Source organism: Salvia miltiorrhiza, chromosome 8, assembly GCF_028751815.1.
Source record: "Salvia miltiorrhiza cultivar Shanhuang (shh) chromosome 8, IMPLAD_Smil_shh, whole genome shotgun sequence".
In the NCBI taxonomy this organism is placed as follows: Eukaryota; Viridiplantae; Streptophyta; class Magnoliopsida; order Lamiales; family Lamiaceae; genus Salvia; species Salvia miltiorrhiza.
In genome coordinates, this window is record NC_080394.1 from 14,426,417 (window position 1) to 14,453,446 (window position 27,030).

The 27,030-nt window shown below is 37.8% G+C and overlaps 1 protein-coding gene and 1 long non-coding RNA gene across 7 annotated transcripts; one reads left to right on the top strand and one right to left on the bottom strand.

The window, feature by feature from the left end:
• Positions 1-572: 572 nt before the first annotated feature.
• Positions 573-1,415, bottom strand: LOC131001265 (uncharacterized). Its single transcript, XR_009093894.1, has 2 exons — positions 1,114-1,415; positions 573-896 (listed from the first exon to the last, which is right to left on the bottom strand). It is a non-coding gene; the product is annotated as an uncharacterized LOC131001265 (long non-coding RNA).
• LOC131001264 (probable leucine-rich repeat receptor-like protein kinase At2g33170) lies at positions 1,306-5,705 on the top strand. Of its 6 annotated transcripts, none has more exons than XM_057927607.1 (3): positions 1,306-1,448; positions 2,008-5,122; positions 5,206-5,705. In XM_057927607.1, exons 2-3 carry the CDS (start codon positions 2,206-2,208, stop codon positions 5,538-5,540), a joined length of 3,252 nt encoding a protein of 1,083 aa, XP_057783590.1. In that variant the 5' UTR covers positions 1,306-1,448; positions 2,008-2,205; the 3' UTR covers positions 5,541-5,705. The 6 variants fall into 6 exon arrangements, with proteins under 6 accessions (XP_057783590.1, XP_057783591.1, XP_057783588.1 ...); XM_057927608.1 differs by having other exon boundaries at positions 1,308-1,448; positions 2,011-5,122; XM_057927605.1 differs by having other exon boundaries at positions 1,396-1,537.
• Positions 5,706-27,030: the final 21,325 nt, after the last annotated feature.

Here is a 27,030-nt window from a genome sequence, read left to right on the forward strand (position 1 = left end):
AATATATAAAATCTAGGAAAAAGAAGATTAAAGACTTTCTCCAATTTAACAAAACTAATTATAGAGTAAGTGTGCAATATATGTAAAAGACTAAAGTTATAAATTTAAATTAAATATATATACATACTGGGACTGATTAAACCGTAAACTCCTCTTAAATATAAAATATGATTTTTCAAAAATATATGAATTCTATGTGGAACACGTCTGAATTTACTGTATAAATATCAAAATTTTGAAAACTATAATTTTCATTCTCTATGAAATTCGAATCTAAGACTTTAATCCATCCAACAAAATAATAAATCAATTGATACGATCCTTGCCAGACCGATCGAACGAACACATAAACGGAAGACTTGAAACGAATGATAAATAATGGAAGATTCCAAAACCTCTAAATCTAACCCACATAATGATATAGGCGATGGAATCCCTATACCCCAACGTAATGTTGACGCAGCAATTCGAGGACGATGAATGGCATCCGACGATGGTTGGTTGATTCGCCGTTACGTCGATAGATGAATTCGTCTTGAAATTTCAAGAGGACTTCGAAAACTCTCAAGAGAGAATAAAACTCACAGCTTTGATAAAAATAATGTTCTATTTCGGCCAACACTGATAAAGCTCTATATATAGACAAAAACTAAATCTAGTCTAATAAGCAAATAACTTAAATAAAACCGCCAAACAAAATAACCCAATAAGCTAAACTATTGGGTTCTAAAATAACAATACTGAAAATAAAATAAATAAAGTCTTCAAACTTCGGCTCAAATGCACATAAATCAAAATCAAACGTAAACGTGGGCTATCCAACGCGCCAACTCCACCATCTCCTATTGGCTTCTTCATTCCCCTCCCTGACCACGAACTTTGGGCTGCATCATCAACTGCAGATCTTGATGATTGAGAATGGTTCATATTTAATATGTCAAAAAGAATTGTTATTTTATTCCATCTATATATAATATATATGTGTGTGTAAAATTATTAAATATCTTTGGAAATTAAAAATAGTCGTCGACGAAGCCCAACACGAGAAAATAAAAATAAAAAATGAGTGCATTTATGACTTTGTGTATAAAAAATTTCATAGCACCGGCTTACCTACCCATTCCTCCGCCAGTCCACATCCGCGAAATACCCACTAAATTTCTTCAAAATAAAATGAAAATTAGATCACGATAAAATAATAAAAATGCACTTTTCAAGTTTTCCTTCTATCCTAAAAAGATCCTTTTCCTCGAGCACTTGAAAAGCCCACATTTTAGAGAGAGATGGAGAGAGAGAGGTGGGGGGAAAAAAGGAGGGAGTTCAAGATTTAGGAGCGAGAAAAAGAAAATCTTGTTGAGAGAGAAAGAGAGCCAAAACAAATTCTTGTACAGCATTCTTGCACTTACAGAAACAGCAAGAAACAAAGAGAAAGACATATGCATATATAGGTACAGTCATCACATATATTTAGAGAGAGAGAGAGAGAGGAAAGCATGCTTTGTCGGCCATTAGAGCTTCAGTGAAGGGACTGGGAAATGTATCTTCCATCCATCAAGTAGATCTTTGGCTGTTATTTTCCATTTGGAGAAGTCCCTTTCGCACTAATCACTAAAAAAGCTCAAAGCTTTGTTTGTTTTTGTGCTCTTCTTTTGCTTCTCAAGCAATATAACTTTGCCATCTAATAAAATACTAAATAAAACCGATTTGATTCATTGCATTCGGATTCTGGGATTTCTCTCCCTTTCTTGAAATTTCTTTTATGAATTTAAATTTTCCCACCATTCTTGGAAAAAGACTTGAATTTTAAATTGATGGTTCTGTTATAATTTATGAACTACATGAGTTTTGCTCTGTGTTCTTCCCAAGGCATTACTTGAGCTCTGGTGGAATTTTCTGTTGGGAAGTTTACTAGTTTTCATGGAGCTAAAGGTCTCTCTTTCTATCTCTCTCTCTGGATCATTACTTTATTTAGTTTCTTATATTTTTCCATTATTTGATCATATGCAGCAGTAACCCTTTGGTGGATGGGATTCTTGAAATTTCCCAATCAAGTCATCATTTCATGCATCTTCTTTTTCATTCTGAGTTGAAGCAGTGATTATGATTGGTTGATAGCAATTAGGGCTTGGTATATTTGGGAAAATCCTTGTAGCAGAATCAAGAAATCACTTTTCTTGTTGCTATCTCTGTGACTGTGACTAGAAGATGTTGAATTGGAGGAGAGGCCTCTTTTGGGGATTCATAATGATAGTGATTTCTCCTTCTAACGCATTGAGTGAGGATGGAATCCACCTTATAGAGTTGAAGAAAAGCATGATTGATCCCTTCAATTTCCTCCAAAGTTGGAATCCAAATGATCAAACCCCCTGTGATTGGCTAGGTGTGAACTGCACAACAGATTCCAATCCGGTCGTTTGGTCCCTTGATCTCAGCTTCCGGAATCTTTCCGGGACTCTGAGCTCATGGATTGGTAATCTGGTGCATCTCACTTTTCTTGATCTCTCCTTCAATGGATTCAGGGGTAGGATTCCTAAAGAGATTGGAATCTGTTCCAGTTTGGAAGTCCTCATCTTGAACGACAATCAGCTCGATGGCGAAATCCCACCTGAGTTAGGCAATCTCTCCCATTTGGCATACCTGAATTTGTGCAATAACATGATATCTGGTCCTATCCCAGATGAATTTGGCAAACTAACCTCTCTTGTCCAGTTTGTTGCCTACACGAACAACCTCACGGGCCCCCTGCCTCGTGCCTTTGGTAATTTGAAGAACCTCAGAGTCTTTCGTGCAGGGCAGAACGCGATTTCTGAGAGCTTACCAGCCGAGATAGGCTATTGTGAGAGCCTCGTGGTTCTTGGTCTTGCCCAGAACCAACTCACGGGCAGCCTACCTAAAGAGCTCGGCTTGTTGCAGAGGCTAACTGATCTGATTCTATGGGGTAATCAGTTCTCGGGGTTTATTCCAAAGGAGCTTGGAAACTGCACGAGCCTTGAGACGCTCGCGTTGTACCAGAACACGCTCGTGGGAGAGATTCCTCCCGAGATTGGCAACATCAAGTATCTCAAAAGGTTGTATCTCTACAGAAACAGTTTGAATGGAAGTATTCCAAGGGAGATTGGGAATCTTAGTTTTGGCCTAGAAATCGATTTCTCAGAGAATTATTTGTCTGGTGAGATTCCTATCGAGTTAACTCAAATAAAGACACTGTATTTACTCTACTTGTTTCAAAATGAGCTCACTGGTGTGATCCCACCGGAGCTCAGCACGTTGAGGAACCTCACCAAGTTGGACTTGTCGATTAACAACCTAACCGGCCCTATCCCATACGGCTTCCAATACCTGCCTCGAATGAGCCAGTTGCAGCTCTTTGATAACAACTTGAGTGGAAGCATACCTCAGCGTCTTGGCCTGTATAGCCGGCTTTGGGTGGTTGATTTCTCGGATAACCACCTCACCGGTAGAATCCCGCCTCACATTTGCCAGCATTCCAACTTGATACTGCTGAATCTCGAGGCCAATGACTTGTATGGGAACATTCCTTCCGGTGTCATCAACTGCACCTCGTTGGTGCAGCTCCGTGTCAGTGGGAACAGGCTGTCCGGGAGCTTCCCTTCCGATATATGCAGATTGACGAACCTCTCTGCTGTTGATCTCGCCCAGAATAGGTTCAGCGGGCCGATCCCTCAAGGGATAGGCAGCTGCCAGAAACTGCAGAGACTAGATCTCTCGGGCAATTACTTCACTGCTGATCTGCCTATAGAGATAGGCAATCTGTCGCAGCTCGCGGTGTTCAACGTCTCCTCCAACTTCTTCACTGGACAGACGCCAAGAGAGATTCTCAAATGCAAGGCTCTGCTGAAGCTTGATCTCAGTGAGAATAGCTTCAGTGGCACCATACCCAAGGAGCTGGGGATGCTCTCTCAGCTCGAACGTCTCATCTTATCGCAGAATATGTTTTCGGGAAGCATACCGGCTGAATTAGGCAATCTCTCCCATTTGACTGAGTTACAAATGGGTGGAAATTTGTTATCTGGTAGCATACCTAATGAGTTAGGCAATCTTGCTAGCTTGCAGATTGCGATGAATCTGAGTTACAACAACTTGTCCGGGCCAATCCCGCCCGAGCTTGGAAATCTCATCTTGTTGGAGTATTTACTACTCAACAACAATGACTTGAGCGGTGAGATCCCAAGCACGTTTGCGAATCTTTCTAGCCTGCTCGGATGCAACTTCTCGAACAATGAGCTATCCGGGCCGCTGCCCCCCGTGCAGGTGTTCCAGAATATGAGCGTGACTAGCTTTGCTGGAAACAGAGGTCTGTGTGGAGGGCCTCTCGGTAACTGCAGTGGCTCGACACCTTCTGACACGGATCCTCCGCTGGTAGGAAGCATGGATGCTCCTCGAGGGAAGATCATCACCATAGTTGCTGCCGTGATTGGTGGAGTCTCTCTTGTTCTGATTGTGGTTATTTTATACGTGATGAGATGCCATCCCGTTGATAAGGCCCCTTCGTCTCAGGATAAGGACGTACAATCCGTGGATTCTGATATATACTTCCCTCCCAAGGAAGGGTTCACGTTTCAGGACCTGGTGGAGGCGACCAACAACTTCAACGAGGCGTTTGTGATCGGGAGGGGAGCAGTGGGGACAGTTTACAAGGCGGTGCTGCCCTCTGCTCAAGTGATCGCAGTGAAGAAGCTAGCATCCAATAGAGAGGGTAACAGCATTGAGAACAGCTTCCGAGCTGAGATTTCGACTCTAGGGAAGATTAGGCATCGGAATATTGTGAAGCTTTACGGCTTCTGCTATTACCAAGGCTCCAATCTGCTTCTGTACGAGTACATGGCACGAGGCAGCTTGGGCGAATTGCTTCACGGATCGTTGTGCCAGCTGGACTGGCAGACGAGGTTCATGGTTGCTCTAGGGGCCGGTGAAGGCCTGGCTTACTTGCATCACGATTGCAGGCCTCGGATCATCCACCGTGACATCAAGTCCAACAACATACTTCTGGATGACAAGTTTGAGGCGCATGTTGGTGATTTCGGTTTGGCCAAAGTGATCGACATGCCTCAGTCCAAGTCGATGTCCGCGGTTGCTGGATCGTATGGCTACATAGCCCCCGGTGAGCGCCTCTGTTTCAATTCTAATGCTTGTAAAAAATGAAGTTGTGTGTTGTTTGGTTGGATAAGTTGGATTTGGTTGCAGAATACGCCTACACTATGAAGGTCACGGAGAAATGCGACATATACAGCTATGGAGTAGTTCTGCTGGAGCTGCTGACGGGTAAAACTCCGGTGCAGCCCCTCGAGGAAGGAGGCGATCTGGTGACATGGGTGCGGAATTACATCCGAAGCCATGCTCTGTCGCCGGAGATACTGGATGCTCGTTTGAATCTCAAAGACTCCGTCACCGTCAACCACATGATCACCCTGCTCAAGATCGCGCTCCTCTGCACCAGCATGTCGCCCTTTGATCGCCCATCCATGAGGGAGGTCGTCATCATGCTCATCGCCTCCAACGATCCGCCTCACTCCCACTGACTATTTTTCTCTCTAATCTAATCCACTTTTTACACCAGAGTATTTGATTTTAGTATCATACAAATTAATGTAAAAACGAATTAGTGCTAGTACATCTGCTTCTGCAGAATTAATTACGTGTGTACATTCTGCTTACTTGATTGGATACACTTATATGATCATCTATTCTCTAGCGTGTTCCAGAATCAATCAGCATCGATGAGCAGCGACTACCCTTTCTCATAAAGAGGGACTTGCAGAGGAGGGTTTGCTTTGAATTGTTGAAGACAATAATCGTGGCATCCAACAACGTTATTCAACATGCCAAACCGGACAAACCAATCACCAAGATTAATGTCACAATCAATGAGAGCTTTTTGATATTTTGGATTTTCTTCAATTTCCTACCTAAACCAATTTATGACCTTTTTTTCTTTTATATTTTCACAGAGTCGAGATTGCATGAAACTGCACGTCAAAAGTGATTTCTGTAATAGGATAATATCATTCTGTATTTTAACTTTTTTAACACTTTTTCCACGATATCTCAACCTTTTTCACTCACTATTGCATTTGGAAATACTATTCCTCCGAACTTTAATTTACGATCCGTTTGCGTCCACAAACTCGTATCGCGATGATCTATACTTTTCATTTATATCACACTTCCAAATTCAGCTTCAATATTTTTGTAGAATTCACCAAAGTACAAGCAAATATCACATTTTACAAGATAAAACAATTTAAGCACAAAACAACTATCAAACACCCAATTCTCTATGAAAATTGACATCATAACAACATTAAAAACTATGGAAAAGTGAGTGTTATCAATTCTCTAACATATGAGCTACAGACTATAAAATACGCCATTGACATATAATCATCAGTTATGAGTTTTGGTATTAAATCAAAACTTTATAATTTTTCCAACATATTTGATTTATGAAGTTATATTTTTTTAGGACTTGGTGAAAGAAAAATTAGGATAACTGTTCAAATAATATATGGCTAGATATTATAATTTTCTATAACCATATATACTTGTACATTTTTTTATGTTTTACCAATATCACAATCTTTACCTTGAGTTTAAATTCAAAAAACGATCATAATTATGTGATGCTTTTATAACCTGATATTCAAGCATGAGAATTTTGCACTTTTATGCATCGTTCCCATATACTCTCTCCCGTCCCATTATTAATAGTACATATTCTATTTTGGGGTGTCCCAAGTTAAATGACTCATTTATATTTTTAGTCTTAATTTTACACTATAAATCACATGGGTCCACATACCTTTACACACTTTTACACTACAAATCACATGGGCCCACATACATTTACACACTTTTACACTACAAATCACATGGGCCTACATACCTTTACACATTTTTACACTACAAATCACATGGACCTACATATCTTCATACACTTTTACACTACAATCTTACTTTTCTTAATCGCTGTGCTGAAAAGATATATGTCAAAAATAATGGAACGGGGTAAATAATAATTAAAGTGTGTAAATGGAACTGATAATTATTCTTATTCTTTAGTACAACCTTCACAACAACTTGTTTGTACCTGTTTCCAACTTAATTAAGTTGAATTAGAATTTATAACTCTTTAACGTGGATTTATTTAGAATAGTCCAAATTAAAATAGGGAAAAAAAATTATCCATTAAGATAAAAAAAAAAACCTTAAAAGATAACCACACTTACTATTTTATCCCGCAATTCATAACCAATCTATGACTTGATTGTGAATTATAGCTTTTAAAACATAAATTCACAATCAAGACTATTTCTAGTTGTGAATTCTAGCTTTAAAACTCGATTTCACAATCAATCTATATTTGAGTTGTAAATTCAGCTTTAAACTTGAATTCACAACTAAAATTATTATTAGTATAGTGAATTTTAGCTTTAGAACTCGAATTCACAACCAACATATAACAAATTATGAATTTTAGCTTTAAAACTCGAATTCACAACTATAACAATAACAATACAAACTCGATTAAATCACATTTAATTACAAATATAAAGTTATTTTAAAAATTAATTAAATCTGGATATTGATTAATCGACAACAAAATAACACTTAATATACAAAAATCAAATAGTTTGCTATACCGACACTCAAACTCCAAATTTCGTCACTCGGACATTCTGCCGAACAGTTGACGGACATAATTATTCTAACATTTGCACCGTCGCAGCCCACGCCAACCCGCCGCAGACTGTGGTTCCGTCCGCTTTCGGGCGGCGGAAGTGGATGCCGCGAGGTTGGGGTCGAGGGTGGAAGAGAAAGATAGCTGAATGATGAAGAGAGAGAAGAAGAGTACGAAGAAAGTGAAAATTTTGATAAAAGAATAAAATAAGGGCGATGACCTAATTTTACGTAAAAATTGATTATTTTTTAAGCTTTTTATTGTAGTGAATATTTTTAAATTTTTTTACTATATGAAAATGGATAGTTTTTATGTATTGACTCATTTATTCATCACTAAATATGATTTACTTAGGGCGGATCGCGATAAGAATGTCTCTCACATTCATTTACATGTTTCGTGTTCGACGATCGCGAGGCTCCGAAACTTCTATCGTGTTCCAAACCCCAAAATCGTACAAATCACAGATTTAGAAAAGTAAATTAAAATGCATTTATTTAACATTATTATTCCACAACAAATGAAGAAGCTTAAAATTCATGTTGTGAATGAGGAGCAGCGACAGTCCGGTCTCATCTATCTGCCAAAAGCAAACTTTGTTTGCACATCTCTTCTTGTATCGAAAACATCAAAACTCCCATGCAGATTCCCCAGCCTCATTGAACACGTGGCCACGCTCCTCTCTTTCACTAAGACATGAGAAACCTGCGAAGAGGGGGGATGCCCACGCCGGCGCTCAGTTGTGTTCGGTTTCAAGTGTTGGAGGTGGCATCCAACAACGTTATTGAAGATGCCAAATGGGACAAACCAATCACTAAGATTAATGTCAGAATCCACGAGCTTTTTGCAGGCTCCAAGGCACCCATGTTTCATTCTTCTGTTTTTCTTCAATTTCTTACCTAAATATTTGTTGAGCCAATTTATAATTGTTTTTCTATGATTTCATCAAGTTCAGATTGCATGTTACTGCACGTCAAAGATGATTTTTTTTTTTTTTTAATTGGGATAATATCATCACTATCTATTCAAACCTTTTTGACAATTTTTTCAATTATATACATCCCAACTTTTAAAATATATACCAATTAACTTTATCCTGACATTTTCAATATGTATCAATTTGATTGAGGAGGGTCTTCGAATATCATGATTTAGGTTTGTGCGAATTAATATGTCTTTAATTTTGTTGTTGGATATCTGGTAATTAACAAGTGATTGAGTCGAAAAGTTTATAGAATGGATAAACGGACGTTTGACAACACTAATTGGAAGCATCAGCTAACAACCTAGACCATGAGCTTAAAAAGTCCTTAATTAATTTTGAGTTTAAAAAGTCTTAATTTCCATCATTTTGAAGATATAACTGATAAATATTGAAGGATCGAGATAAAATTAATAAAATTTAAAGATATGAGATATAAATTGAAAATAGTGTGAAAGATTGGGATATCGTTGAGACGTAAAGTGATTTTTAACCTTTGTGTTTTGGGGTGAATGAACATATAAATCTAAAGATATATAACATGACAAGTGGACTCGATTCTAATTTGAGACTTTTGATCCCAAACATTAACTATTCTACAACCACTATATCAATACAAGTGTCTTTTTCTAATAGATACTCGTAAGCATGGATTCATGTAGATATATAATTTTGTGGAGTTTGAATCCTAGTGCAGATACTTTTTATACGCTTTATCTATATTTTTTCGCAATTTCTCTTTTCACTTTATAAATAAAATTTGTAATAACAATCAAAATTCAAAGGTTCAATGGTGCTTTTTATATGATTTATCTATATTTTTTTTCGCAATCTCTCTTTTAACTTTATAAATGAAATTTATAATAATAATCAAAACATATATGCTCAATCACTTGCTATGCATGAACAGTAAATTACAGTAAACAGTAAATTATATGATTTTTTCGTAATTTCTCTTTGCCATGCGTGAACAGTAAATTACAATGGGCCTTGACCTCAACCACGGGCCCATTTTAAATTAAACTAGTCTACCAAACGGCCGGAAGACACGAGAACTTAATCTTTTTTTTTTTGATCAATTAAAAATCTATTAAAATACTGGGGCGGTACCAGGAGTACCAAAAACATCATACAAGTGGTGCGTACTCGTTAGAGCACCACAAGGTAAAAGGAACATTGGACTCGACCACATGGAAGATTTTGTTCCAGCTCCAAAGCCTCCCTTTGACCTCATTAACAAGATTGGACACCTCCCAATTCTTGTTCTCAAACCTACTCTCATTCCTATACTTCCAGATCAGCCAAACAGTCCCGATCCAAAGAGCTTTAAGGAAGTTCTTGTTTCTCTTACCTCTTCCTCCTCCAATGAAAGACATGAAATGATGTTCGACTTTTTGTGGTTTAGCCGTTTTCATTCCGATCCATTGATTGATTTTGTCCCACACGCGGTCGACTTTCGGACAATGGAGAAAAGAATGTTCAGTTGTTTCCTCCCTCCACACACACGCATTGCACCACTGTTCTTCGGCTGGGATGAGGACATTCCTTTTGAGAAGGTTTTCGCATGTTGGCAGCCTGTTACAAATGCTTCTCCAAGCTGTCACTCTGGCTTTGTTAGGGGCCGGTGCCGTCCACAGTTGTGCGCTAGCTTCAATGTGTCTCCCAAAATGATCACCTTCCGCCTTTGCGCACTCCTCATAGGCCGCTTTAGTCGAGAATTTTCCCCCCGCTGCGTCCTTCCAGCTCCAGCCGTCCTTGAGGTCTGGGCAAGGAGAAAGCGCCCCAATGACTGACCGCAAATTTTCCTCCATCTCTTTCTCCCTCTCCCTCAGCTCCCTTCGCCACTTGAGATCCCACACCCACCCTTCCTCCGTCCATTTCCCAGCCTCCTCCACATTACCATCTTTAAAGAGGCTAAGATTAAAAAGTCTGGGGAAGAGGATCTTGAGGTTGCTGTTCCCCACCCACGTCTCACCCCAAAAACTAACCTCTCTACCATTCCCCATAATCCTTTGAATATTGCCACTAAACCACTTTTCTTCCTCCCTCCCCACCCTCCCAACAATTTTCGACCACCATCCCTTCATCCCGCCCCTTTTCTCCACCCTCCACTCCCCCCTCCCCTCTTGACAAATCCCCGTACAAGGATTTAATCACCCTGACCCACAACGCCTCCCTCTCGACCAAGTACCTCCACACCCATTTAAACACCAAGACCTTGTTAAACCATTCAATGTTTCGAAAGCCCAATCCCCCTTGAAGCTTGTCGACACACATGTCTTTCCATTTGAACCAAGCAATAGACCTAGACACGCCACTTCCCCCCCACAAAAATTTTCCAAAAACGGAGTTGAGGTCGTGAATTACCGATTTAGGAATGAAGGAAAAAGACAATTGAAACACTGGGATGGCTTGAAGGACCGACTTCACAAGAACGATGCGCCCTGCCAAAGAAAGAGATTTCTTCTTCCAACCTCTGATTTTCCTCAACACTTTTTCCACCACGCAACTCCATTCCACACTGCTATTCATCCGTCCCCCAACCTTGATACCAAGATAATTGAAAGGAAGAGATCCCTCCTTACAGTTGAGATAACCTGCCTACCTCCTTAAACACGTATTTTCGACACCCACTGCCATCAAGTTGCTCTTGTCGAAGTTGATTTTGAGCCCTGAAAGGAATTGGAAGAGAAGAAGGATCCTTTTAATAAAAGTCACATTCCCCTCGTTAGCTGCCAACAGGAATATTGTGTCATCTGCATATTGAAGATGTGACACAGAAATTTTATCCATCCCCAAAACAGCCGGAGACACGAGCTGGAGATCAGTAGCTCTCTCCATCAAGGCATTTAACCCTTCGGCGATGACTAAAAAGAGGAAAGGGGACAACGGATCCCCCTGCCTTAGACCTCGTTCCATTTTGAAGACACCTGTGGACGATCCGTTCACCAGCACGCTGCCTGACGCCGAGTCGAGGCATCCCTTAACCCAATTACGCCATTTCTGATCGAAGTTCATAAGACCGAATAAAGCATCAAGGAAATCCCATTGAACGGAGTCGTAAGCTTTAGCAAAGTCGATCTTGAAGAAAATACGACCAATCTTCTTTTTCTTTGCTTCCGCAATTGCTTCGTTGAGAATAACCACACCATCAAGAATGAACCGTCCTTTGATAAAAGCGCACTGTTTGTCTGTAACACCCTAATCTAATTAAGGAGTTAAATATAAAATTTAAATAAATATTTAATGCGGAAGTCTTTTAAAACTCACTTTTAAAATAAATATTTTCGAAAATAATTTTAAGAAAAAGAAATCTTTAAATAAAATTGGTTTTTAAAGCACTTTTAAAACGATTTATAAGATATCAAAATTTTCAATAATGTATTCAAATATAAATCTTGATTTTTAAATCATAAATTTAACAACTTTATTTTCAAAGCACGACATGAAGATGTCAGAAAAATAATTAACTAATTAATAAAACTTGTACTAAGGAAAAACTCTAAATATAAAATAATATCTTTTTAGCAGCGGAAAATATAACAAAATAAAATCTTTATATAATTAAAAATTATGTATGTATCCATGTATATATTTTCGTAAAGGTATAAATTCTTAAATAAATATTTGAAATGAATTTAAATATAAATTAAACAAGTCATGACATTAAAATAATATAACAACATTTATTTAAATAAATCACACACAAATCTCAAATAGTATAGAATTTCAGAGTTTACATAACCAAAAGATATCACATGAAATAACATAATATGTTTTAAGAAACATTTATTTTTAAATAGATGCGACGCGCCCATTCGACTCTCCACGCACCTCCGATATCAATCACCTGAAACTGTTGAATATGGGATGAGCATACAGGGTACACTCAGTGTGGGAACATGCAATAATTGTCCATGTTAATAAAATGGTAACACATATTGTCATAACGTAACATAACTTCCATACGCACTGTGGCAATCCAAGGACTTTAATGTCCCGGACCCTATATGTGGGCCCCTGGCGACAATATAATGGTTGCAACCCTGTAACATGAAATCGCTTTGTGGCATACCAAGGACGGTGAAGTCCTGGACCAATTATGCTGGCTCCTAGCGATAAATATTTTTACAACACATACGGTAAACACATAATATTAAAATGGACAAATATTAACTACGTGCATGTACTGAAATAAATCTCACACCTGAATTTTGAACTTGAACTTCAACTTGAAAGTTAATTCTGATAATTCAAAGTAAAATCCATGTCCTAGTCGCGCCGCACCTAGTTAGATAAATTTAAATAATAACATATAAGGGCCTATTTAACCTTTAAAAATAATAATAATAATAATAATAATAATAATAATAGTAGTTTAAATCTTAAAAATTTATTATCATAAAACCATTTGAAAATAATTGGTCTAATGAATCAAATAATAAAATGCATGCTTCTTTAAAATTTGAGTTGGGATTTAATAAAATCAAGTCCTACTTAATAATGAAAATTAAAATATGAAGTCCAAATATGACATTCTTTGTAAAATAATATGCAAATGCAAGCCTTAAAATCAAGTCCAACTTAATAATGAAAATTAAGATATGAAGTCCAAACTTTGTAAAATAATATGCAAATGCAAGCCTTTTGATAAAATAAATTAGTGCAATAATTAATCAAATTATAGCCCAATCATTTAATAAATCTGAGCCCATTTAAAAACAAACTATCCTAGGCCCAAGCCCATTCTTTTCCTTCACCCTAATTTAATCACTCCCACCACACACATCATCTCACGCAGCTCACACACACCAACCCCCAGCCTCCCTTTCTCTCTCTCTCCCTCTCCTCTTCTCGGCCTCCTGCCGCCGCCACCAGACGGCAGCGCCGTCCCCGGAGGTCGGCGGCTCCGCCTCCTCTCTCCTTCCCTTCGACCTCTCTCCTTTCCTCACCTCTAGTCTCTCTCTCACTCTTCCCCCACCGCACCCAACAGCAGCGTCCACCCTTCTCCGGTGACACCTCCGCCAGCCACCGCCACAACCACGCTTCTCCCATGTCGCTCGCCCGGCTAGCAGCAGCACCGCCATCGCCGCCTCTGCATCGACAGCAGCACAGCCCAGCCGCCGCCCCTCCTTTCTCTCTCTTCCTCAGCCGAACAGCCATCGGCGAGGCCGAAGCTGCCGCCTCCTTATTCCAGATCTGGCGCCCTCTCTTTCCTTCGGCCGGCAGAAACGGCTGCCATCGCCGCCGCCATGCCAGGCAGCAGCAGTGGGCAGGTCGCCGCCGCCTCCTGCTTCCCTCTTCCGACTACAGTCTTCCCTCCCCCCAACCAATCTTCCACTTCTCCCTAATTCTCCATTTCTTTCCACACTAATTCTATTTCCTTATGGAAATTACAGAAAATCGATGTATGCATGTTTTGATTTGAAAACAGAATTCTGTTGTAAAGTTTTGGTTTTGGGTAGATATGAAAAACTATGAATGAAAAAGAAACTTTGCAAAAATAATTAAAATTTACCAGCTGGGATTCGTAGGGAGAATCTGCAGATTTTAGTTAAATGAACAGATGAAGAGGTGAGTTGGGGATGAGGAATTGAGGTTTAAATAGATTGAATTTACTTGTTTGAACATAAACGTGTGAAAGAAAGAAATCAAAGTTTGATCAAAGTTTTGCTGCTGCATGCTGCTTTTGAAATCAAAGTTTTGAAATCAAAGTTTTGCTGTAGTTTTGATCAAATCTGACGGAAAGGTACTACAGTGATATATGGCTGAAGCTGAGTAAATGTGGATATATAGCTGAAGTCATTTTCATAAAAATTTATTTATACGTTAATAATATATATGGGCTTGTAATGTATGATAAATAAATGGGCTTGTGTTGTTTCACAAAATAAATGAGAATGAAAGAAAAACGTAGTAATTTGCTGTGATGAATTAAAACATGAAATCTCACAGAAATAATAAAATTACCAGCTGAAGTTTTGTGAAGGAAATATCAGATGTGAAGGAAATATCAGAAATGAGAAGTCTGTTAACTTGAATGAAATTTGTGCTCTGGAAAATTTTGATGAAATGAAACCTAGCAAGTTATTTGGGTGAATTTTAAATGTGATAGCAGTGAGTGATACGTGGCTGAATAAAATTAGGTGACTGAAGGTGATTAAATCCGAATATGTGGCTAAGGAAAAACTGAACCACGTAACATCTCATTTTAATTAAAGAAAGACATATGGACTTATAATAATAATTGGGCTTTAAAGATGATAAATGGGCTTTCAAATAATAAAATTTTAACCCAATTATCATAGAAAAAGAATAAAAACTATGGCCCAACATATTTATTAAAAATATTTGATAATATAAATTTGTATCTTTTTATAAATATAATCTATAGTTCAAAGTCATTTATCTAATTAGGGCGGTTAGATATCTGATAAGAATAAAAATAGGAATGGCTGGCTTAGAGACTTCTTTAAACAAATGTAAATAAATAGAGTAGAAATTGTTAATTTGCAGATACGAAAATAAGGTATCCAAATCCTTGAAATCATTAATAAACTATAAATGTTGAAACTTGAATAATTGTTTTAGGATCATTGCAAAAGAATTTGGCACATTAATAACAATAAGCCCAACACTAACAAAATTTATGAAAATATTTTATTCTTAATCCAAAATTAATATAATGTCCATGATAAATATATTTAAGTAAATAAATTTATTTAGGCCCAAATTTATATAAAAATATTTTTGGAATATAAAATTTTATTTCTATAGGTATAACCTAGAATTTAGAGTCATACATCTAGCTAGGGGCGCGACTAGATAATTCTCCACAAACTCGACTCATAAATTTATATTTTTAATATCTCGAAAATATAAAAATTTTCAAATAAAATTTGCAAAGGTAGTAAACGGTTTTGGGCTGTGACATTGTCCGAGATAATAGACCCCATCACCATTTTCAGCCTCCCTGCAAGGATTTTTGCAATGATTTTGTATAAGCTATTGATCAGGGAGATCGGTCTGAACTCATCCATCTTCTCTGCCCCTTCCTTCTTCGGAATTAGAACAATGAACGAAGTATTGCTTCCTTTGGGGATCCTCCCGTTCTCGAAAAACTCTTTCAGAACTTGGAGAAGATCATCCTTGACTGTCGACCATGCATTCTTCCAGAAGGAGAACATGAACCCATCTGGACCAGGACTCTTGTCGCCACCACAGCTCCACACCGCTTCCTTAATCTCCTCCAAATCGAACTCCCTGCACAGCCAATTCCGCTCTTCATCAGAGAGTTTTTTCTTGAGGAAATCGTTGGGGAGGTTTGGCAGAACCCGTGTCCTTTTTTTGAAGAATACTTCGAAATGTTCCCGTACTTTGGATTTGACCTCCCCTGGATTAGACACCCACTGATTTCCAAAGTATAATCCCAAGATTTCATTCTTTTTCCTTCTCCCAAGAATCGCTCGGTGATAGAATCCCGTGTTAAGATCACCGCTTTTGAGCCACCGAACCTTAGCTTGCTGTTGCAAGACCCTTTGTTTGTCTTTCAGCTGTAGGAAAATATTCGCTTGGATTTCATTTCTTCGAATGATTTCGGACTCCTCAATTCCATGCTCTTCATCTTTGTGGTCAAGAGTTTGCAATTCAGTCTTCAAAACCTGTATCTTCTCATCAATATTCCCAAAAGTGGATTTATTCCATTCTTTCAGTTCCGTTTTCAATTTCTTCAATTTTTCACTGACCACAAAGCATCTCCATCCCGTCATTCCGTCCGCTGTCCACACTTTCCTAACCTGTTGTTCAAACTCCGGATGTGACACCCACACATTGAGGAATCTGAAAGGCCTTGGTCCCCAATCTTCTGCTTTTGACACCAAAACAATAGGGCAATGATCCGAAATGGTGCGTTGCAGACCACGTCCCATCGACCCCTCCCATTGACGCAGCCACGCGTCGTTAACCAAAAACCTATCTAGTTTACTTTTACACATCCCATTCGTCTTAAACCACGTAAATTTGCGCCCTTGAGATCTGATTTCTGTAAGGCCGCTATCACCGATGAAGCTGTCGAAGGTTCTTGCATCTGCTGCCCCATAAGAATCCCCACTTCCGACTCTTTCTTCCCGCTTCCGCACCGCGTTAAAATCCCCCATCACACAGACACCGCAATCGGCATTTTGTTCCACTATATTTTTGATAACATCCCAAAGTCTAGATTTCTCTTCCGAACCAACTGGTGCATAGACATTAATGATGCAACACCCAACATCATCTTGAACCCATTTTCCATTCACCACCACAGCCCCGCTCACGTCCCATTTCCTAGAAGCTTGGAAAACGTTTTTATTCCAAGCACTAACCAAACCACCAGACCGCCCTTCAGAATTCCGAACCGCAAGATCAAAATTATCAAAACCCCACCAAGAGTTACACACCAATGAATCAAACTCAGTCATTTTTGTTTCTTGAAGGCAACAAAAGTCAATCTTTTGCATTTTTACAATCTCACTAACATCTTTCTGTTTCCCAATACTCCCAAGGCCCCGAATGTTATATGACAGTAAATTCATGAACACTTACTTGGTTGACTCCCAGCTTCTGTCCTCACGCTGCCTTCCTCTTGGTCCTCAATTTGCTCGGCCATCTCCTGATCTGTAAGTTGGCTTGAAAGCCCCAAAGCTTTCCCTAATTTCCAGATTTCCAAACTTTCGGTTTCCAAATCCGCAATGAAGTTTCCCCAACCGTTGTTTTCTCCCTTTGTTTCGCACACCTTCTTCGATTTCTTGCTCTGTTTCTTTTTGTTATTTTCGAGAGCTTTACCAGCGGTATCTTTCTCGGTCATTTCCTGAAGAAAAAGTCTTCTCTCCTCACCTTCTGACTGTCGTGGTTGGCCCTCGCGTTCTTTGTCTTTCTCCGATCCAGACTCGACTGAAAGCCTCGTTTCTTTGGCAAAAACTTGACAGGATGAACTCTCTCCCACCTGACCTTCCGCAAATCCATTTTCCCTTCCCATTGTGACTTCTTCCTCAAAAAGAGACGCTGATTTTCCACTTGTTTGGTGGCTCTGGGAGACCAAACCGCAAGAGTCAAGAAAGGGCTGGGCCAGAAATGCTTCCTGATTTCCTGGGCCACTCTCTAGATGATGTGGGCCTTCATCTTCTTTACTGGACTGAGCTTCGGTTGGGCCTGACCTGGGATTCCTTTGTTTCGGCCCAACAGGTCTTCCTCTAACATTGCCGCCCACATTCCCTTTAGGCACATTTTTCCCGCACGAAACAACCTCCGCCGCATTTTCATCATTGGATATCAGAGCCTCTGTTCTACCCCCCTCACGCGATGGTGGAAGCGAAGAGACTGTTCCTTGGGACAATGAAACCCCGCCGCTGTTGTAAGATTGCTTGTCGTCATCCTCGATAATAGCATCTGCCGGCCCCGTTGAGTCCTCCTTCCAAGACCAATCGGAGTCCGATTCCGTCCTCTCCTCCTCCGCCTTACATCCGGCACAGAGATTGGGTGCATCTCGAACCTCCTCGACACGAATTTTGAAACACGTCCCCTCGATCACGCAATCCAAAATTCTGTCGCATGAATAGAGACCCGTGGCAACCTGAATGAAGGCTTCATCGAACTTTTCATTTGTCGCGGTGCCTTCATGAATTTTACGTACCGCACCAAAGCTAGCACATGCATCGTTGAAAAAACGAGGATTCCATGCATGTAAAGGCACACCCACCCATTTGGTCCAGACCACTCTTTGATGCGAAACATCGCCGATCTTCCATTTCCTACTCCACAAGAACCAGAACTGAAACCATTCGTCCATCTCTTTAAGGATTTCTTCAGTTGGATCTCCGCATGCACTCTGAAAGAGAACGAGATTCCCTCCAAGTGTCGAAACTTTCAATTTCCCCGAACATTCTCCGATGATTTCGTCTTTGACCTCTTCCCACAAGAACTCATTTTTCAGAAGACCGGTAACCGCCCCAAGTATCCAAGCTTTCTCCTCCTCCGTTGGCTTGAAGTGAAGTACTTCTTCTGCTCGTGTCTCCTTTCCTTCGTTCCCCGTGAGAATATCTTTGAAGGAAATTCCAGCTTTCCTATCCGCTCTCTCCAAAACACGAACTTTCTCCTGACCCTTATCAGCCACTCCTTCAAGCTTCAAATCCTCCCGCCTTTCAGCCCTCAGTTCTCGCTCAAACCTTGGTTTATAGACCCTGATTTTATAACTGCCGATCCATAGCGTGTTCAGATCCGCAAGTAACTTATCGGGAAAACTCACCCCCCCGAACCTAACAAAACCGAAAGCTTTCCCACGCAAATCCCTCTTTTTTGGACAAACAACTTCGGTAGGTTTCAAGACCGTGGCAAACTTTCTTCTCAGGAAATCCGCGCTGCAGCCGTCTGGCAAATTGTTGACGAAGAAAGTGGTGATCGTCTTATCCCTTCCATTCCACTCCCCCCCCGTCGATTGCCGCCCAAATCTACCACCGTCTGTTCCATTGAAGGTTCTTCTCGAACTGAGGCTTGTGTTCCTAGGATTTGGATATCTTTGGTGCCTTGCCGGTATTCTCTCAGAAAAGGGTTGGCCAACCCTTCTTTTCCTCACCTCTCTCCATTCCATTAAAACCACCAATGTTAATTTGGCAGCATATATAATCAAAACGGCTCAATCCAACTGCACAGAACCAAACAGAAGAACCAAGCAGTCAAGAGTCGTCGCCGCGGAGAAGGTTCTCGAGTTCGGATAGAAACCAGAGCACAAGCGGCAATATCGGCGGCGGCGCCGCCTTTATCGCTACAGCAAACAGAGTAGATCCGAGATAACAAGTGCAGAGAAGATCCGAGATTGGAAATCCCGATTTCCGGCGGAGATCTGCTGGAGTTCTGCTGCAGAAGGTCTGCTGGTAGTGGAGGTCTGCTGCTGTTGGAGGTCTGCTGGGATCGGCGCCGATCTGCTAGTACAGGCGATATCGGCGACGGCGCCAGCTTTATCGCTACAGCAGAAAGAGTATATCCGAGATGACAAGTGCAGAGAAAATCCGAGATTGGAAATCCCGATTTCCGGCGGAGATCTGCTGGAGGTCTGCTGCTGCTGGAGGTCTGCTGTGTTCGGCGCCGGTCTGCTGCTGGAGGTCTGCTATGTTTGGCGCCGATCTGCTGCTGGAGGTCGCCCGAGGTCTGCTGTGTTCCGATATCCGGCGCCGATCTGCTGCTGGAGATCTGCTGCTGGAGGTCGCGCCGCTGCTGGAGAACTGCTGCTGGAGGTCGCGCCGATCTGCTGCTGGAGGTCGCCCGAGATCTTAGAAGATACACCACCAAGTTTTAAGCTTCTAGGTGCGGCTTCAACTAGATCATGATAAGAATAAAATGTCACACGAGAACTTAATCTAATCTACCAACAAGCCAATGGATAAAGTGTTGGTTTATATACCTAGAGATTTTGGGTTCAATCCCCAATTAAGGTGTTATATTATCTGTATTTTTACTTTTCATAAAAACTTGTGTGCAGCGCGCAACATGATAAGACTTTAAAACTTTTTATTTGTATATGAGACTTTTGTTTGAATGTAAATTGTAAGCACATGAATTTTTACACATAGTTTTCCATTGCACCGTAGTTTCATTTTGCAGTGCTTGGAAACTTTCCTCATGCGAAGCGGGCTCTTTTATAAAATTTAAGAGTAAATCTCAATAACAAAACATTTCAAGATTTTTTATTTTTAAATGAAACTTTTGCTTGAATTAATGTAAATAATATTTTTCATAAAATCAAATAATATTTTTTATAAATCCATATGACTTTTCTCAAGAGCAAATAAGTCTTTTTATTCACAAACAAGATTTTTATTTAAATATGAATCGGACTTTTCCTAAAATCAAATAAGACTTTTCTTCATAGGACTTTATTTAGAAATGAGACTTTAATTCCATATAAGGGTAAGATTTTATAAATAAAGTTTATAATTGATCTCTCAAACAAGAGATTTTGGGTTCGATCTCTAGCAAATGCGTTAAATAAATTTAAATTTTTATAAATATGGACTGACCCGGCAATCCTATCCGCCCCAGGCCGCATATCCTGCCACATGCAAATGTGCTTCTTCAGTTAAATATATCATGCCTTATATATTTCATATACTATGTTTTAAATGAGCTCTATATGTATCTATATATATATATGTATATTTTTACAACACTATATGTATTTATATTAATAGTACATGTTCCAACTCGTTTTCCGACCCAACCCCAATGCCACACAATAAATTCGTGTTTTTATTGACTGACTCAATAATAATACAAACTTAATAAAATTTGACATTAATTTATTAATTTCGTGTGTATTCATATCGAATCATCGTGTCAGAGTAGAATTAAAAATCTATATTGCACCTTTATTAGTTGTTTAAAAAAATTAAAATTTGTCTCGCTAAAGCTTATTTTGTGTTTCTAGTTTTGTCCCATCTAAATATAATTAGTACTTTTTTTAATTTTGAAAATTTTAAATACGTTTCTTATTTTGTTTTTGTGCTTCTTTTTAATTATTGTTAAAAAACAAAAATAAAAACATAATATATATATATATATAGTATATTTTAATGAAATTAATCCGTATGATGACTCACAATTTATATCTATTAGAAACAATAACTCCGATCCAAGGCGAAATTAAATGACACATTCACCAAAAAAGAGTGTAGCAACCTTAAATTTGTTCATCTGAAATCCATTCAAGAATAAATAAAATGTCTATGGCCACTTAAATTGCAACACAAGTTCTTTCTTATTGATTAACAAATACAGCCCATTCTGATTTATCTGCCAAAGACAAACCCTATCTGCGCATCTGTTCTTGTCTCTGCCCCAATCAAATACATCGAAAGTGCCACGCAGATTTCGTAGCGTCATTGAACATGTGGCCACGCTTCTCTCTTTCACTAGAACATTCGATCGGAAATCTCTGGTGCCAAGAGACGGGATCGTGAAAGTGCCGATGTCGGCGCCGTTGGACCTGCAACCTGCGATCAGGGTTTCGTTTGAAATGTTTCTCAGATAAATGCTGGCATCGAACAACGTTAATGAAGATGCCAAATGGGATACTGAAATGAGCAACAATGTGAGAATTAACGAGGTTTTTGCAAATTCCAAAGCCGCCATGTTTGGTTTTTGGATTTTTTTTTTCTCTTCAATTTGGTTGCTTGATATTTGTTTGAGCCGATTTTACCTCTATTTATAGATTTACCGAGTCAATATTGCAGCAATATTATTGATACTGCATGTTTAAATTTTGATTTCTTTCTATAGATAATCTAGCACTGTTTAATGTACAAAATTTTGTGTATTAGCAAGTGGTGCATGCAATCAAATCGCATTCCCTCATTGGATTTATGATATTTTTATGGGAGTTGTATTTTTAAAAAAAAATGTTCAAATTAATAAGAATAAGAATTAAAATTTAAAGAAAGAAGGAGGAAGATTGAAAAACTAAAAGTTAAATAAAATAAATAATTAAATCAAAATTGTTGAGGAAGTTTAAAGTTTGAATCCAAAGTAACGCAAGAATTGTGTTTTAATGAATTGAAGGTGCATAAAATAAATCTTTTATTGTAGAAGAATCTTGTTGAGGCATGGAAGGTTTTGTGGATCTGCATAGTTTGGAATATTTGGAATCACATAAATGAGAGGACCTTCAAGAATGGGACGAGCAACAGTGAGAATTTGGTGGAGTTAATAAAAGTTAGGTTTCGGAAGTATAATCTATCTCCTAGCTTTTCTAGTTACAGTTTGAGTGATTGGATTTGCAATCCAACACTTTGCTTTTGATATGTAGGTTCTTTATGTTTAATTGTTTTTTCTGAATTTTGTTTTCTGTTTTGGGTTGCACCCCTAGTGCGTGATTAATTGATTTTACTTATAAAAAAAGAAGAAGTAAAGTTCTGATTAAGATATCAAAATCAGTATATATATCGATCAAACTGAAGCTCATTACCTATTTTCAATAATTAAAAAGCTTTATTTTGTTTACCCTTTTATGAAAAATTATGTAATGAGTTCTTATATTAGTTTGAGTAGCTCGTCTGTTAACTTTATTTGTAATAGAATACTCTGAAAAAGTGGAAATATATATATATATATCTTCATCTAAAGATATTATTTGGAGATGTCCTAAAGACATCGTTTGACTTGTTTCAAAAAAAAAGAAACTTAATCAAGCTCCAGATACAGGTACAGGTTATCCTAAAGATTGTCTCATCGATCATCCAACCTCTGAAGATCAAGAAACAGTGAAGTCAATTCTTAGATGGAAAGACTAAGACTTAAAGAAACTAAAACCCATGACCTCAGTGAACGAATCAGTGACATGAAGAAGAAGAAGAAGTCATAACGTGACGATAGGAAGAGACAAAGCTTGAAAACTTGTCCCAAAAGAACTAAGTAGATCAATCACGGTCCGCACCGAACAACAAAGTTTATGCAGAATGTTGCAAAAAAAAACTTAAATATATATATAGTGTTTTTTGTCATAGTGTATTAATGTGGAATAGTAAACTTTGATCATGAAATCCTTACTGATCACTCAATATATATCTATTAGAAACAATAACTCCAAAACGAAATCACACATTCACCAAAAAAAATGTATTTATTTAACATTAGTCCTCTAGAAATCAACAACCTTAAATTTGTTCTTTCGAATCCAAGAATTAATAAAATGTGTATGGCCATTCAAACTGCAACACAAGTTGTTTATTGTTGATGAGCATATATACAGCCAGAGGCGGTTCTGGGGGCGTGCGAGGTAGTCGATCGCACAGGGCCCCAAAAAAATAGGGGCCCCAAAAATATAGATCCATATATATATATATATATATATATATATATATATATATATATATATATATATAGGGGAAGACTAAAATAAGAACGCTTCTTAAAATATAAATTAGGAACCATTTTAAGCCCTTAGATCATCAAGATCTACGGTTGATTCATCACCTTGTTGGATAAATTCATGGTCCTGAGTTCGAATCCCAAAGGTAGCAAAAAATTATTTTTTTGCAATTCATACCTTTATACAGTTTATTCATGCATGTTATACATAAAATTCATGCATTTTTGTTGGTTCGTAATTCTTAAAATAAAGATGGTTTATTGAATAGCCGCCCTATATATATATATATATATATATATATATATATATATATATATATATATATATATTATGTATATATTAAATAAAACCTATAGTATTATTAAATTGTGTAAGGTAGCGCAGTGGGGAAGGGCCATTTTCTGGACTTCGTTTATTTGTGATCGAATCCTACTTGCAGCAAATTTTTGCGATTTGTTTTTCAGCTTCTTTTTTCCTGTAGCGATTTTTCATTTCTAATTATTTTTGCGATTTATTTATCATGGCAGCACGAGGCACACTATTATTTTCTAAAACTTTTTTTTTTTTCAGCTTCTTTTTTCTTTTAGCGATTTTTCATTTCTAAAGATTAAAAGTAAGGTAATTTCTTTAAAAATTTTAAGTAGATCAACACTTTGTAAGTGAATGACATAATTTTTTATTTATTAAGTAAATTCTTGGGACGGATGGAGTATTGTTTAATCAAATATTTTTCTTTCATCTAATCTCTACTTTCAGCGATTTTTCAATTCTACTGATTATCAAGGTAATTTCTTTAAAACTTGTTAGTAGAGCAAATTTCTTTAAAAGTGTGAATGACATAGTTTTTCATATATTTGTTAAGTAATTTGACAAAAAAAATATATTGTTTCATCAAATATTTTTATAATACATTTTTTTTAATTATGAATAGAAGGCCCAAATTTAAGAATTCGCACAGGGCCTATGTTTCCCCAGCCCCGCCCCTGTATACAGCCCCGCGCGACTTATATATATGCCAAAGACAAACCCCATAATATATCTACACATCTCTTCTTGTCTCTGCCCCAATCAAAGTCCCATGCAGATTTCGCAGCCTCATCGAACATGTTGATGTTCTCTCTTTCACTAAAACATTAGAGAGGAAATCTGTTGTGTCAAGAGATACCTGCAACGGCCGATTAGGGTTTCGTTTGAAATGCTGTTGAGAATAATTTTGGCATCGAACAACGTTAATGAAGATGCCAAATTAAATGGGAGCTGACAAAAATGAGTTTTTTTTTTCTTGAATTTTGTTGAGGCGATTTAACCTCTATTTATAATGTACCGAGTCAAGATTGCATTAACACATTATTCATACTGCATGTTAAAACAATTGATTTTTTTATTTATAGACAATCTTGTTATTTAGTAGTGTAGAAAATAGAATGACGATAAATGTAAGGATGCAGAACCGACACTACAACATTCTTGACCTATTGCGACATACACATATGCGACACTACACGTTGGTGTCATAAATTTACCACACTTATGCATTTAGTGTCGTGTAATTACGACAATTATGCGTCATCTTATTCTTGTGCTGTAATTTTTTGACACATATGCAACATATATTTTTATGTCTCTAAATTATGACATGTTTTGTGTGACACTTCATTAAGATGTCATTATTATAAGACAAATCTAAGACATTGTCGTATTTAATGTTGTATATTTGCGACAATTGTGCTTCATTTAAATATTGTGTCGTATTTTTTTGACACAAATGCAACACATATTTTTCTGTCTCTGAATTGCGACAATTATTTGTGACACCTCATTAAAATGTCATGATTATACGACTCATTTAAAATTATGTCGTATTAAATGTTGTAAAATATACGACAATTGTGCGTCATCTATATATTGTGTCACAATTTTGTAACATAAATGTGTCAGTTTATCTTGTGTCTCTAATTTATGACAATTTATCTACGACGCTGAGATGAAATGCTACAATTATATAACATATTGAAAATAGTGTTGCAAAATTATGACACAATTACGTTATATATTATCCCGACACAAGTAAGCAATGTTACATGAGTTATTTTACTTTTAGGATGTAAATTTACGACAATAATATTGTAATAACAATATATATGGATTTTATTTACACGCAAGTTTGTTGTTTCTTTAGAATAAATTTTCGTGTAATAATTTTATAAATATTAATTGTTAGCGGTAATTTTTTTAATGAAGAATTATAATTTATAAATTAAATGATCATAAAAGATTATAAAAAATTGTTAAATAATCCTTACGATTTTAAAAAATAATTACATAAAATATTAGTAATATCAATAAACTAGTGGTAGTTTGATTTATGCATATATATTTTCTTCGTCATACATGAACTTTGCTAAAAATATCCGATCTGGATAAGTAAGACTTGTTCTAATACAATATTCTGTAAACAATAAATCTAGATTTAAAAAATACTTATTAAATTACGATTTTATAGAAAAGAAAAAACCTAAACCCTTTTAAGCACAAAAAAACAGACTAAGGGCCGGGCCTCATTAAAACCTTGTTATAGAAAACCCCGTGGGAAAAACCATAACAAGGAAAAAAGAGTGCCCGTCTAAAAGAAAATAAACAAAAAACCAACACGAAAAGCAGCCGATAGCAGAGGCGGGAATGACCTCGAGAGCTTCGGCCTAACCATCGCCCCCAAGTCAAACCGAAAACCTCCGTACCGCGAAGAAAAACAAGACAACACAAGAAGAAAAACACATGCACGAACTGAAGTCTAAGGACAAGAGAACAATAAAAAAAGACCCTAAGATCAGCTATGGGTGCCTCATGAGACAAACCACCGATAGCCAAAGCTCCCCTAACTACCGATGAACTTCCGAGAAAAATCACCAACGGCGAAGCATCCAACGGAGCCCGACCACAGAATTCCCAGACCCGAGCACACCCGGAGCCTGAAAAAGGAATTTGTGCCACTCCAGCCCAAACCCGAATCCTGAAAAAAAAAATACATAATACGCATAAGCTTTCAAGTTATAGTGATATCAAAATATAAGTCTAAAAGAATTGGTAACATACCGAATTTTCTAATCGTTTTCATTATCATTTGATGGTTTTCTTTCTTCAAAAAAGTCATCATCATCACTTGAATCAGAATTATCACTCTCAAAGTCTTCTTCGTCATCGTCTTCATCCTCAAGGTTTGCATCATCATGATCTGAATCATCAACATTAGTTTCACCAATAGGAATGTCGATTCCTGTGAGTGATACCCTGTCTACATCTACTCTAGCCCATGCCAAATTTTCATTGCCGACATCTGCTTCATGTTGTTGACTTGAAAATTGTTCATCCTCAAAGCTTTCAATTTCATTAACCTTTGGGTCCACATTGAATATAGCTCGAGGTGTCATTTTCAAAGCTACATGCCACTCTGAA